At 45.2% G+C, this 13,220-nt stretch overlaps 1 protein-coding gene across 2 annotated transcripts in view; it reads left to right on the forward strand.

The window, feature by feature from the left end:
* The window catches only part of DIS3L2 (DIS3 like 3'-5' exoribonuclease 2), a 200,706-nt gene that overhangs the window by 97,601 nt on the left and 89,885 nt on the right, over positions 1-13,220 (forward strand). For both annotated transcript variants that reach the window (XM_075418170.1, XM_075418171.1), the window contains one exon: positions 4,721-4,800. In XM_075418170.1, coding sequence (XP_075274285.1) covers positions 4,721-4,800 — 80 coding nt within the window. The remainder of the gene's footprint in view (positions 1-4,720; positions 4,801-13,220) is intronic.

The following is a 13,220-nucleotide window of genomic DNA, read 5'->3' on the forward strand; positions in this document are numbered from 1 at the left end:
GCCATTTATTTTAGGCTCCATTAAAGGTAAAAAGACTAAATGCTCTGCAGATACGCTTGTCCACTTTAATTAGGCTTCCTTAAGCTGTGCAAAGAAAAACTGCAGTTAATTAGCTTTCCTTAAATTAGGATTGATATACCAGCCTGTATATGTGCACACTGTCGTTACTGTCTAATAAACTAAGCGCTCTATTCTGCATTTTTTTTTCTCCCAGTTGGTTGATTTGCAGGATGGCAGACGGAGCCAGGGTGCAAGCTTTGGCTTTAGCCGTGGTCTTGTCACTGCCTCGGGGCTGGAGGTGGCTGGATCAGGGCTCCCGGGCACTGCCTGGGGCTGGCAGGGTCTGGGCAGTCTGTGTGTGGCACGTGCTTTCCTGGCGCTTCCTGGCAGGTCTGCCACGCTCAGTGTGAGCTGTTCCCCTGATGCTCCAGAGCTCTCGTAGGCGCTGCCTCGCGCTGATGCATCAAACTTCTGGCCACGAGGAGGAGGGAGACAAGATTTTATTCTTCCATCAACAGAAACTCTGTGTCAGAGCAGGTCCACCTCTGCAAACCTGCATTAAAGATATGTTTTGAACAAAGAGACTGCTGTAAAAAAGTGGAAATTTCCACACCAAAATGTTCATTTTTGATCAGTGTGAGGAGTCTGGGGGGTTCTTAAAGACACGTGTTTATCTCTAGTCCTTTCCAGCATGAAGACCAGAAAGTCTCTTAACTCTGTGCGTGTCTATCTCCTAAACTGATTTCCCTTAACTAACCAAGTTGCGTGTCTGTTGGAACGAGTGGACTTGGAACATCTCATTACTTTTACAAAGTATGTTTTGACAATTTTAAATGAATAAAACAGATTTTTATTAGGTGTAATGACAATGAGAGATGGCTGCTTCAGGGCTTTTAAAGAAGGAGGAGAGGGGTATGATCAAGCTCCTTAACCCACAAGGTCACCTTGGCAGCCTTCCAGAACTGGAGGCAGCTGCCAATTTGTATTTACCTGTGGTCAATGCAAATATGCATACATGAAGTCAGGATATTTGCTTGTGCTTAAGCAATGTCTTTGTTAGCAGGTGCATAAAAAGTACTGTTGCCTTGAGTTCAGTCATACAACCCACTGCAGGTTGGTTTTGTTATTAATTACGGTCAGAAATGTGGTCTGATCTCTGTGAGATCCTTTGTGCCACAGCCTTTGGGGTATTGTACAGCCAGACGGTATGGTCAGGGGAGGAATTTGAACGGCTCCTTCCTCTTCATGGACTTGCCACATAGCTGGGAGCAATCTTATTTCTTCACCCAGATGGTTTTTGTCAGCTGCCTCCAGGGTCCTCCCTGGGGGTTTGTCCAGGAGTGGCTGGTGTAGATGCCAAGGGAGGGGACAGCTTGCAGAGCAGGGGCCGGCTGCGCTACCCACACCCAGCCTTTCCTCCCCTTGCTTTTCATTGCCTTGCGCTGATTCTCTCTGGGATGAGAGGCAGCTCTCTGCAGTGTGCTGGAGATAAAAGGCAATACCGGTAGGGCTGGAGGAAAAGCAGGAGGAGATAGCTGGGAACATGCCTTCCCCTGAGACCTTGCCCTGGAGCAGCAAGTGTGCGGGGTGCTGCCCTTGGGCTCAGTGCTGCGGTCCCATCACTCCATGGATTGTTTTCTTTCCCACGTGCCAGCCCCGGTTCCTATAGCCGTCTGAAATTTCTCCAGTAATGAAAACTGAAAACCAGAAATAAAATTCATCAAGCTCAGTAATGCAGTTACTGGTGAGCGGAATTCACTTGGCAAACTTCAGCTAGGTGTACTGCTGTGTGCCAGGGTTACCTCACTGCTATGAACTTTGAGCTCTGCCTGCAGATCGGCTTCCCTTGTCCCATTGACTACCTGGCCGTTGGCTCTGCAACACTACTGCAGAGCGCTTATGCCAGGGAGTATCATTCCCTGTATTACTCGCTCAGTGACTTTCTTACCTCACCTTGCAGTCTGTGCCCAGAATAAACTGCCTGTGACAAGCTACAAGTCCAAGTCCCTTGAGTAGTTTTAAAGGAGAAGCGGATCTAAGCCTGGTGGTAAAACATATCCCAGCTGTGCTGCACATAGAAATGCTGGTGAGAAATGCTAAATCGCTGTGTGTCTCGACCCCTCTTCAGCTTTGCATCTGTGAGCTTAAGTGTCTCAGATGGGCGAGCCATGTCTGTGCCTGCAGTTGGCATGCCAAGAGGCTGCTCGGAGCCTGGCCAGCGTGTCCCGAAGGGCAGCGAGCTGGGCGTGAAGGGCTTACTGGGGAGGCTGGGGGCTGCCCTGCAGGTTTGGGCTCTCTGAACTGGGGCAACCGCTGACCTCTGCGGTAGATTTGACTGGCCAAATACATCTCCGCAAAGCAGCCCGTTAGTTGCTACCATTGTATAAATGCATTCAGAATTTGGCACTCGTGTATTTGTGCTCGCTTCTTTCCAGGACAGACTGCAAATACGCACTTCGTTGAAACCAATCTGCTAATTTTTAAACTGCCTGGAGCTACAATTCACGATGGGTGGCAGACGCTTGTGGTTGCAGGCCCTGAACATCTGGGATAAGCTATCTATTCCCCTGACACAGGAACCCACATTCTCTTTGAAGAAGCTCTTAAACCTTTTTCTTGCTCACTTGTCAGCTAAAGCAAGCCATTTAGTGTCCGTTCAGTGCCGTTTGCTCTGTTAAATGAAGTGACTTAAAGGAAGATTTACTCGATGTGGCGGGAAGGGAGTCACAGTGCCAGGATGCTGTTGCCTTTATACCCTGGGAGTTAGTGGGACCTGGTGTACGGCTACACTCACGCTGGCGTGCATGCAAGCCTCCATACTGCTTGTAGTATAGGCGTCTGTATCTGCATATGCACGGCTCCCGGAAGAGTTGCACAGTACCTTGGCGTGGAGGTATCCTGGAATTCCATCCTTAGGTGAAACTTCAGGGAATATGTATTTATGGAAGTAAGGTCTGCAAGCCTTTAAAAATTGGTAGATTCCCAGTGCTGGATAGCTCGGCTCGGCAGCAACAGATCAAAGTCCCAGTGTAGCTTAAAAGATTTTATATCTTTCAGTGTTGCGATCTCTAATTTGTTTAGATGCATGCAAAGGATCAGAAACTAATGTGCGTCTGGGGATTAAGGCAGCTTTGCTATCCAATCTGAAAGCTAGTGTATTCTAAAAGATTTTCAAAGTCTCGGAAGGCAGTGAAGTGCTTTACTGATTTTTATGTCTTTGAAAATCTCTATTTAGCGTGCCTGGTGGAATTATATAAATACATGCTGCCAGCTGTCTGACACCGACAGCTACCACCCAGAGCATTGAAGTACCAAAGCAGTAGGCCTGCGACGATAGAGACAGTGCTCTCACTGTGTGAGCACCCATGCTAAAAGACTAGGACTTGCTAATTCTGCATGACGCTTGCTCCTTTAAAAGTGCACTGTAATTTTTCCCCTCCCACCTCTCCTACCCCAGGAGTATACCGGTGGTTATGCTGTAAGAGAAATAATATGTGTTTTCATTATCCATCTCTAGAAGGGAGTTGCCATCATGATATGAGTTTTTCTGCAGCAAAGAGAAAAGAAGAAAAGCAGCAGTCTGCTCTCTTCTTTGGCAGCCTCAGCCTATACCCTTGTGCTTGCTTTAACTAGGGAGGGGCTGAACTTTTTCTAAAGGTTAAGATAAAAGCAAAAAAAAAAAAGCAGGTGAACCCTGCTATAGTCCTGGGGCCTGGGCAAGAAGTTGCTGTGGGGCAGCCCAGGCTGAAGGGAGGCCCTAAAGCAGGAATTGAGGAAGTTTTATTTGTTGAGTGCTTCAGGTTTTGCGTCTCGCTGGTGCCAGGCTCTGCTCTATTAGACATGATGATTCCTGAGTCAGTCTCATCTGCGTGGCCCTAGACCATATCTGTGGTCTGTCTTGGTATGTTCCCGATGTCCCAGCCACCCACCATTACAGGACATAGGTGTGTAAGCCTTCCAGGGCAGGGCTGCGTATTCCAGGTACCACCTCGTGCAGCGTGTGTGAATGGGTGTTCAACTTTTCCTAAGCACCAACTTGATTTGGTAGATAAAATTAGCTGATTTGGAGCTCTTTCATTCTACAGCTTCCGTAGTGTTTCCTGTTGAACCTACCTTTCCCTTTGGTGCACAACAGGCAACGTAGATGTTATGAAGTACTGCACCCCTTGGGTATCTTTGCTGAGACCAAAACCCTCACTCATTGTTCTGAACATTCAGCTCGGTTTGTAGACGTTTCACTGTATCTGCTGCTCTGTGCTAGCTGTGCTCCTGGAGTTTCAGATGCTGTGATATCTGCTTTTATGCGTGGGGGTGGGGGAATTTGTGTTCCATTTAGCTTTGCAATTAGGAACAATCTATTTTTACTCTAGCTGCAAGGCATCAAGGCTTTTTCCTGCTTGTTTCTTTGGAGTGAACTTGATGGACTGAATTGTTGAGGTTTTGTGGAGGAAAATCAGTAATGAGATGAAAACCGCTAAGAGCAAGCAGTTAAACCAGAAAGAAAAATGAAAAAAAACCCAAGGAGATTCACTTGTCTAAAACTTCTTTTTTTTTTTTTTTTTCAGATTAGATTTAGACTTTCAGGTTAGATTGGAAGATGTTTCAACAGTCTTCTGAAAACATGGTGGCTGTCTGGATGTCTCCGATGATCTCTGTGTTTTGATACTTTCTTCATGACTGTAAGATAATTTTTTCTTTTCTTCTTTTTTTCCTTGGATAGGAAAGAATGCATTTTCACCATTGACCCATCAGCTGCCAAGGATCTTGATGATGCTTTGTCCTGTAAACAACTCCCTGATGGTACGAGATATATTTTACAAAATACTTCTTGGTGTTTATATTCAGCTGCTGACACATTCGTATGTATAATTTGTCATGAAGTATTCTTTACCAAATATGACTAGAGTAATAAACCGGTTTTTCTCTTGTTGTTTTAATTGCCTGTTTTCAGAAATCTTAGAGCAGATATCTTCAAGCTGCACTCTGAAGTAGTCTTAGTGTCAGGAAGTGTAGAACCATAGTATTTTGCATAATCGGAGCTGTAATTTGATTTGAGCAGATCTCAGCTGTCTCCTGTCATTACAGGAGTTACAGCTGAATAGCTGGTATGTCACTCTTGCATACTAAAGTCCAGTGAAACTTTGACCTTGAATACGCAGTCCCTGGGTAAAGGAGTCCAGTTTTTTGAAGGTCACTGGCTGAATTGCTTTTTGATGTTTATGGGATGCTGGGAATTGTTAGATGAACAGAGTGTGCCTTGTAAGCTGTGTTATTCTTCTCGTTGCCTTTTAAGCTTTCTGTTCTGCCTTATTTGTACTTTGACTATGCTGTAAGCCAACAGAACAGAAAGTAAAGCTCCAGAAGCCAAATCTTGATGATTCTGACTTACGGAACTTCCCCTCTTGGAAGCTTACTTTGCCATCCAAGTTCTGCTCATTTAGTTTGATGAGATCCAGTAACAGGCTTCGTTAGAAATACTACATGATTTGATTAGCCCATCCACCACTAATAAAGAAGATAAAGTGATTTTTCTTTGTGCGTGTGTTTAGTTTTTCTTGTTCTTGTTAATCATCTCAATATGATTATATCAAAGACTTCATTGCCTGTTTTTTGGGTTGATTTCATTCTGTGCAGTGTGGCCAATGAATCGTCATGTCATTTAGACCCAGGTACAGAATAGTATCACAGGGCTGTAAAACTAATAAAAAAAAATGAGATGAAAGAAAATTTGAGACAATAAGATTATTTCCAGCATATTGTACACTAGCAGTTTCAAGGCATAAGTAAGGAAAAATTCCTGTTCTGTTTCACAGAAAATGTAAACGGTCTTCTTGAGAGATCGTAAGCTGAACTCTGTTCTCCTTCCTTCCACTTTGTCATCTGAATCATCTGTAGATTTATGACAGTGTTGTGATCCTACAGCCCCTCAGATCTGAGGTGTTGAAACTCTGGCTTCTGAGCCTCTATTGATCACATACGCGTGGGCTTTTAGATGCTGCAGGAAACCATTCACTGAGCTGGTTTGTGGTGCATACATCCGCATTTTTCTTTTACTCGCCATTTGGAGAAATTGTTCAAGGAAAATATATGTTTGAACAAGAATTCTTCTTTCCCAGAAAGCCTGCAAAGCCATTGCAGGGCTGTCGCTTGTACTTGGCACTTGTTGATATACCCACTGATCAGGGATGTGTCTGCCCTCTGAAGTCTGCCTTGACTCTCCAACCCCAGCTGCAGAAAATCCTGCATGAGGCCTCTTGCTATGGTCTACAAGAGAGGAGACATACCAATACAGGAGCGATCCTCTGCCTGTAAGGTCCACCCAAGAGGGTTCTAGGTGTTGACTGCAGCAGCTCTGTAGCCTGGTGGAGAAACTAGCTGCCCCTGATTTGGGTGGGTGTACTCTTCGCTGGATAAAGAACTGGCTGAATGGCCAAGGGCAGAGAGTGGTGGTGAATGGAGTTAAATCCAGCTGGCGGCCAGTCACGAGTGGTGTTCCGCAGGGCTCACTTTTGGGTCTGGTCTTGTTTAACATCTTTATCAATGATCTGGATGAGGGGATTGAGTGCTCCCTCAGTAAGTGAGCAGATGACACCAACCTGGGCGGGAGTGTCAATCTGCTTGAGGGTAGAAAGGCTCTGCAGAGGGATCTGGACAGACTGGATCGATGGGCCAAGGCCAACTGTATGAGTTTCAACAAAGCCAAATGCTGGGTCCTGCACTTTGGTCACAACAAACCCATGCAATGCTACAGGCATGGGGAGGAGCAGCTGGAAAGCCGCCTGGCAGAAGAGGACCTTGGGGTCCTGCTCAACAGCCGGCTGAACATGAGCCAGCAGTAGCCCAGGTGGCCAAGAAGGCAAACGGCATCCTAGCTTGTGTCAGGAGTAGTGTGGCCAGCAGGAGTAGGCAGGTGATTGTGCCCCTGTACTCGGCACTGGTGAGGCCGCACCTCGAGTACTGTGTTCAGGTTTGGGCCCCTCACTGCAAAAAGGACATTGAGGTGCTGGAGCGTGTCCAGAGAAGGGCAACGAGGCTGGTGAAGGGTCTGGAGAACAAGTCTTACAAGGAGCGGCTGGGAGGACTGGGGCTGCTTAGTCTGGAGAAGAGGAGGCTGATGGGGGGCCTATTGCTCTCTACAACTACCTGAAAGGAGGTTGTAGTGAGGCAGGTGTTGGTCTCTGCTTCCAGGTAACTAGTGATAGGACTAGAGGCAATGACCTCAAGTTGTGTCAGGGGAGGTTTAGATTAGATATTAGGAAAATTTCTTTACTGAAAGAGTGGTCAGGCATTGGAACAGGCTGCCCAGGGAAGTGATGGAGTCACCATCCTGGAAGTGTTCAAAAAACGTGTAGATGTGGCACTTCAGGATATGGTTTAGCAGGCATGGTGTTGTTGGGTGGATGGTTGGACTTGATGATCTTAGAGATCTTTTCCAATTGATTCTATGATTCTACACATCCCCTTGTGATGCAGAGGTGGGTGACTGCGGTGCTGGCCCATGCCCTGATCAAGCCTCTTTGGAACAAGTTCTTCTCGTGCAATCCAACTGAGGAAAAAAAAAACACATGTGGAAAATTTTTTTTTTTTTTTTTTGGAAGTTGCCTTTGAGTAAACTTCGTTCATGCTGCTGTGCTTTGCCAGTCTTCCCTGCTTTGTTGCTTTTTGCTCTTCTCTGTGCAGGTATGAGGCAGAGGGAGCTGCCTGTGTGTGGGGGAGGAAGCAAACACCCAAGTCCTTTTGGCCTGTTTATTTCTGACTCGTCCTTCTCCCAGGGGCTGTGTCAGGTCTGTGCTGGCTTCCTGGAGCCTCCAGATGAAGGTTTCCCCTGCCCTTTCCTGATCTTCTGTGAAGATGAAGGACTATGTGAAAGGATTCATGTCAAAGCCATGCTTTCAGGGGTGGTCTTTACCTATATATAACACGGGAGCAGGCATGGTTCTCACTCTGAGGATACCCTGTTGTTTCAAAGGTGATCTCTGATGCACTTACCAGAGGGGACAGAGGATGCTTCTGCAGTCACAGATAATACTTCCTTTTCCCCGGAAAATCAGGTAGTTGGGAAGGAAAGGTAAAGTGGATCAGACTACAGGGTCACTCTGCGTAGTGAAGGTTTGCAAAGCTTGGTTTTTCAAATAAAACGAAAGTGGAAGGCACAGGAACCTTTCTCTTCTTTCAGTTCCTCAGAATAAACTTCACCAGTCTGTTTTAGAAGAGACACGAAGAAACTGGGAGAGTAGGGGGCAGGGCATGGCGGTCTTCCTGAGAGTAAAAGTAAAAATTGGTTTGGCTTGTATCCAAAGTTTATGGGATGGGAAATCCAGTGTGGATTAAGTGCTTTTGGAAGTTTCACATCCTTCTCAGGATCATTGTGTGCACTCAGTTTTCCTCTGAATGAGCATCCGAGGAGAAGATCCAAGAGGCAGACGAGCGAATGGACCTGCTGGTGACTGTCCCAGCCCGAAGGCCTTTGTTCGCCCCCACGTATCATTTCGTTAAGTGGGAGCCTGCTCGCAGCAACCCTTTGTGTGCCAGATCTCTACCTTTTGGCTGAAGCCGTGCATCCTCCAGCGGGCTTGTTCCACCTTGGGCTCCTCTGAATGAGAAGATGCTCTGAGCTGGAGCTGCCTGTATCTGTGCCTGTCATGGGCATCATGCGCTCTGCCTCCCCTGTCAGCCTCCGATCCACCTTGAGCATGGTGCCCACACTCCATCACAGCACTGCCTCAGCCTCAGGCCAAGGAAAGTCACCCCCTGGAAAAGCCAGTTTTGATACTGGTGGATATCCCAGGGAACAGATTTTAAGTCAGTGTGGAAAGAACCGGCATGGACATACCCATTGTTTTATTTTGAAACCTGTGGTGTTTATTCTGAGGAGACCTTGTGGCTCAGAAGGAAGTACAGACAGGAGCCAGGGCCTGCTGATCTGTGCTGAGCTGTGATCAGTTAGGAGGCAGCTGAGAAGCTGAGTGGGAGCGAGTGGCACAAAAACTGTGGGGAAACTCCTCTGCATCCTTCAAGCAGGCACCGTGGCTGGCTGGCCGGCTCACTGTGGGTCCCCAAGCAGGCAGAGGAAGGAAATCTCAGTGTTGTCGCTGTGCTGCAATGTTTGTTTAAAACATGAGATATCTCTGAAGCAGAGATGTCCGGTCTGGTAGCTGGAATCATCTCCATTTTTAAGGGTCCTGATGTCGTGCAAGGAGATGCTTGCAGAATCTTTTTAGTGAGGATGAGTAATAAAAGCAACTAAGAACAGTACTGCTGGACGCTTCTCCATTATCCTCCCAATGTGCTGCTGTTCGAGGCACAAACTTGATCCAGCGTTTCATGAACCTTTTGCTCTGCCAACTATGGTTCTGTATTGAAATGTTAAATTCCAAAAGTTAATTTTTTCAAATGCTTCCTGATCTGAAGAACCCAATCAAAACATTATTTTGTGAGCCTCCAATAAGGGCTATATGTTTTACATGCAGTTGGCAATATTAGCTGTATCCTGTGCCCCTTTCTAAGGTGTCACCTCAGAGATACAGCTGCAGAGCTTGTTGCCCAGGATACAAGGTGCCAAATCCTCAACCAGGGTATGAGCATCACATAGCCTCTGTTCATAGCAGGAGAAAGTAACAGAGGTGTGTATTTATATCACATGACATATGTACTCTTCACTGCAGTCCTTATTTTGCATGATGATGGGGAATTAGCATTTAGAGCAAATTCGTTACCATCAACCTGTTCCTGGAAGGGACTGGGCTCTACCCAACTGGGGAGACTCTTCTCTTCAGCTTCCAGCACTGGGGACTTAAGCCCTCAGACCTGTCCTTTGCGCTTGGCAGGAGACATCTAGATCCATCTTGTATCACAAGTTCCTGGGACATTTTCTTGTATACAAATCAAATCTCTGTGGATTCGTTACTTTTTTGGCCCCCTGTGAGCTGATAGCCTTACTCGGTGATTTTCAACCTGTGGTCCACTGAATACTAGAGCACTACATAGATTACTATTATAGGCCCATGAAATGTGGCTGGCAAAAGCAGGGGTATAAATCCATCAGCATCTGTGAAATTTTTTAAAATAGCTGTACTTTGACTTAAAATTTTTCAGGATTTTGCAAATTTAGGAAGGTCCAAAAGCAGTGCTTGGAGTCCTTCAGGTTCACTTCTTTGTGTTCACTTGCTTGCAAAGTTACAGCCATTCCTAACTCTTCTGTGTTAGAGAGAGCCCTTATGGGAACCTCAATCTTGTGCTTAGTAAAGTCTCTTGATATATTTTGGTGGTACACTGAGGATTTCTGGCTTTAAAAGTTGCTATGCTAGCTGCAATTATTATGGCAAACAGTTGTTTTGGAGGTGAAGAACTTATCCAGGGCTGGCAAGGCTGCATCTCTCATGAGGGCGAAGTTGTGTTAGGAGTTAACACGGCTTTTGTTCCAAATGTAAACGTGGTTACAAGAAATTATTATTTTTTCCATCTTTTTTGCCCATATGTATAACACTTAAAAAAAAAAAAAAAACCACAAAAACACCTCAACACTGAAAAACCCCAACATGAGCAAACCACATATCTGGCATCCTCATGATGTCAGGAGATCTCCAAAAATCAACAGAGAATGCAGAACCCAATTCAGAAAATGTCTCTCTGTTGGTGTATAGCACCCCTAATAACTACAAGAAAAAAGAAGCCACTCATTACTGGCACCACTTCTATCAGATGGCTAAATCAGTGCATTTCAGAAGATTTTGAAGAATGAAATTGTCTTTGTCCTCAAGCATTTGTTGCTAATTCATTCAAGACTGAGGTGTTTTCTTTGACTTGAAGTATCTTAGGCAACAAGCAGAGACATAAGGGACTGTTTTGCACCTTTACTTAGTTTTAAAACTCCTCAGTGTAACCCTCATCAGTTCCTATTGCTGGATGGAGGACTCATCCGTGCTACCTACTTCTACTTTGGCAGAAGTAATCCATAAACCTATCGCGAAGAGCTACCCGGTAGCAGAGTGTCACTAGCAAAGGAAGCGTGAGGTGGTTGTGGGAATAGCTGTATTTTTAATGGAACTCACAGTAGAATATTGCAGCAGTTGGAAACTTTTCAGGCATATATGTCTTAAGTGGGCCAGTTTGGTTATGAGAGGATTTTATACTGAAGTCTGCTTTTGATCAGCAGTCGTGCTTCTCGTTGTTGTTTAATGATAGCAGTAGGGAGGTAAGCTTGCTGTTCGCATTTGTGGGTGTATATTTTAAAAGACATCAGGTCTAATACAGAAGGAAAATAGGATTATTTATGTAACAGCTTCAGAAATATGAACTAACTGTACTCCATTTAGATGACTCAGCATAATCTTGGAGTCAAAGATGGATCTGGACGGCACCTAGTTTCCACAGCCTTCATAGAATTGTTTCAGGGTAGCTTGAGGTTTTGAGCAAGTTCATTTCAGTCAATACTCTTTTGTGATCCTTTCTGCACACCTTCTAGCGAGTTACTGCAGCCAGGAGCCTACAACAGAGCCTTTCTCGCTTCGTATGCCTGTTGCAGACGTTCGCAGAAAACATCTGTACCACTTTCAAGCCTGGATGTTTTCACCCAGGGTGCAGATGTTGAAAGATTTATTCTGATCTCATTGTGTAAGAACACGCCAGGTGACCTGCATGTCCCGGTGGCACCAGGCAAGTTTCCCACACTTGCCAAACCTCTTCTGGGAATCGTCGGCACCGGGTGTTTGTATTTCTGGTAATGTACACAATTGATGCAGTTGTGTGTGAAGGCTGCTTACTGGTAGGAATAGAAATGAAATTTGACAAATTTAAAGGCAGACAGTTCCATCTACTGAAATGTCAGGCTGTGATGGGAAAGGAGGCAGCAGAAATGATTGGGGTGCATTTCTGAGGGGTTGTCTTACCCGTGTGCAGGCCTTGTGATGCTGCTTTCAAAGCAGTACCTTAGGCCATACTGACAGAGCTTCTGTAATTCTTTTTGTGTGTTTATTGATGACTAACATGGTTCTAACTGTTGTTCTTTCGTTCCTGTATCCCTACAGTCTTTGAAAAAGCATTTCAAGTTTAAGTAGTTTAAATCTTGTTCTAGGAGGATTTGTTATACTGCAGAATAGAAACATATGGTACAGGCTGTTTGCCCTGGGTTTCGGTCCTTAGTGACATTGGTTGTCTGCATTTTGGAGCAAGGTTGTATATAGATTGAATCTTCTGTTTGCCTGATGGACTAAGCAAATGAGTCTTCTGCAGTGTGCTGCTCCCTGTTTTTCCCTTCCCTTTAAATCTGTTCAACCTGTTGGTGAATTTAAATCAAATATACCTAAGGGGAGTGGGATAAAGACCTCAAACCAATTGTGTTTCTGTGAGTGTCATGAAAACGGGTTATAGCAAAGAAGAGAGCTTCTCTGAGTGCCCCAAATCTGGGAAGAGTGCAGCATGGGCTTTCTCTTTAGCAGACACCCGTCAGTCCACTGTGGGCTGCAGTTTTCAGAAACGTGTCTGCAGAGTAAGGACTTACGTCTCTGTTCAAGGATCCTATTTCACACATTTTGGTAAAACCAACCAATGTTTTGCCAAATGCTGGTAAAATTATTCCTTGTCTACTGCAGGCCTATGGACACTGGGGCAGCTTTTCTTAGACCTTGTGAATACCTTAGTAGGCATCCCTAGTGCGTGAGCTCCAGTGTCTTGTACCTGAAAAACACCTGTAGAGCCCTGGTAGCTCTGCGGTTCACTGCTATGTCAGGTGACCTCCTGCTCTTCCTCTCCTTCCATCCTTGTTCTTTCCTAATGTAGGTTGCAAACGCTTGGGTTGTTCTAATTTTGCAAAGTTGTGTGGACTTGTATTTTGCATTTTAAAACATGTATATTCCTTCTTCTATTCAGCTTTGTCCCTCTGGCCACTTAAGGACTGTAGGGTGAAATTTGCTCTAGTGACACATGGTACAGGACCTTTCGGCTAATCCATTTGGTTCCTGCAGTGCAGGTTATAGGAAGAATTTGTAATTGGAGTCATGTTGGGCTGACTTGCTTAAGATAAACACTGAAGAATGGACTAGTGTTGAATCAACAGTTGCATTATGAAATTACTATGCTTCCTTCTTTGTAAGATGTTTAAGATGGACAGATACCAGACTCAGCTTAGAGGGAACATGATAGAAACCTGACATAGATATGAGTCAAACGCAAATCACCATAAACTGCAATTTGCTTAAATTTATTGCGGGAGTCAAATATGG

Source organism: Opisthocomus hoazin, chromosome 4 (genome assembly GCF_030867145.1).
Source record: "Opisthocomus hoazin isolate bOpiHoa1 chromosome 4, bOpiHoa1.hap1, whole genome shotgun sequence".
Taxonomy (NCBI): Eukaryota; Metazoa; Chordata; class Aves; order Opisthocomiformes; family Opisthocomidae; genus Opisthocomus; species Opisthocomus hoazin.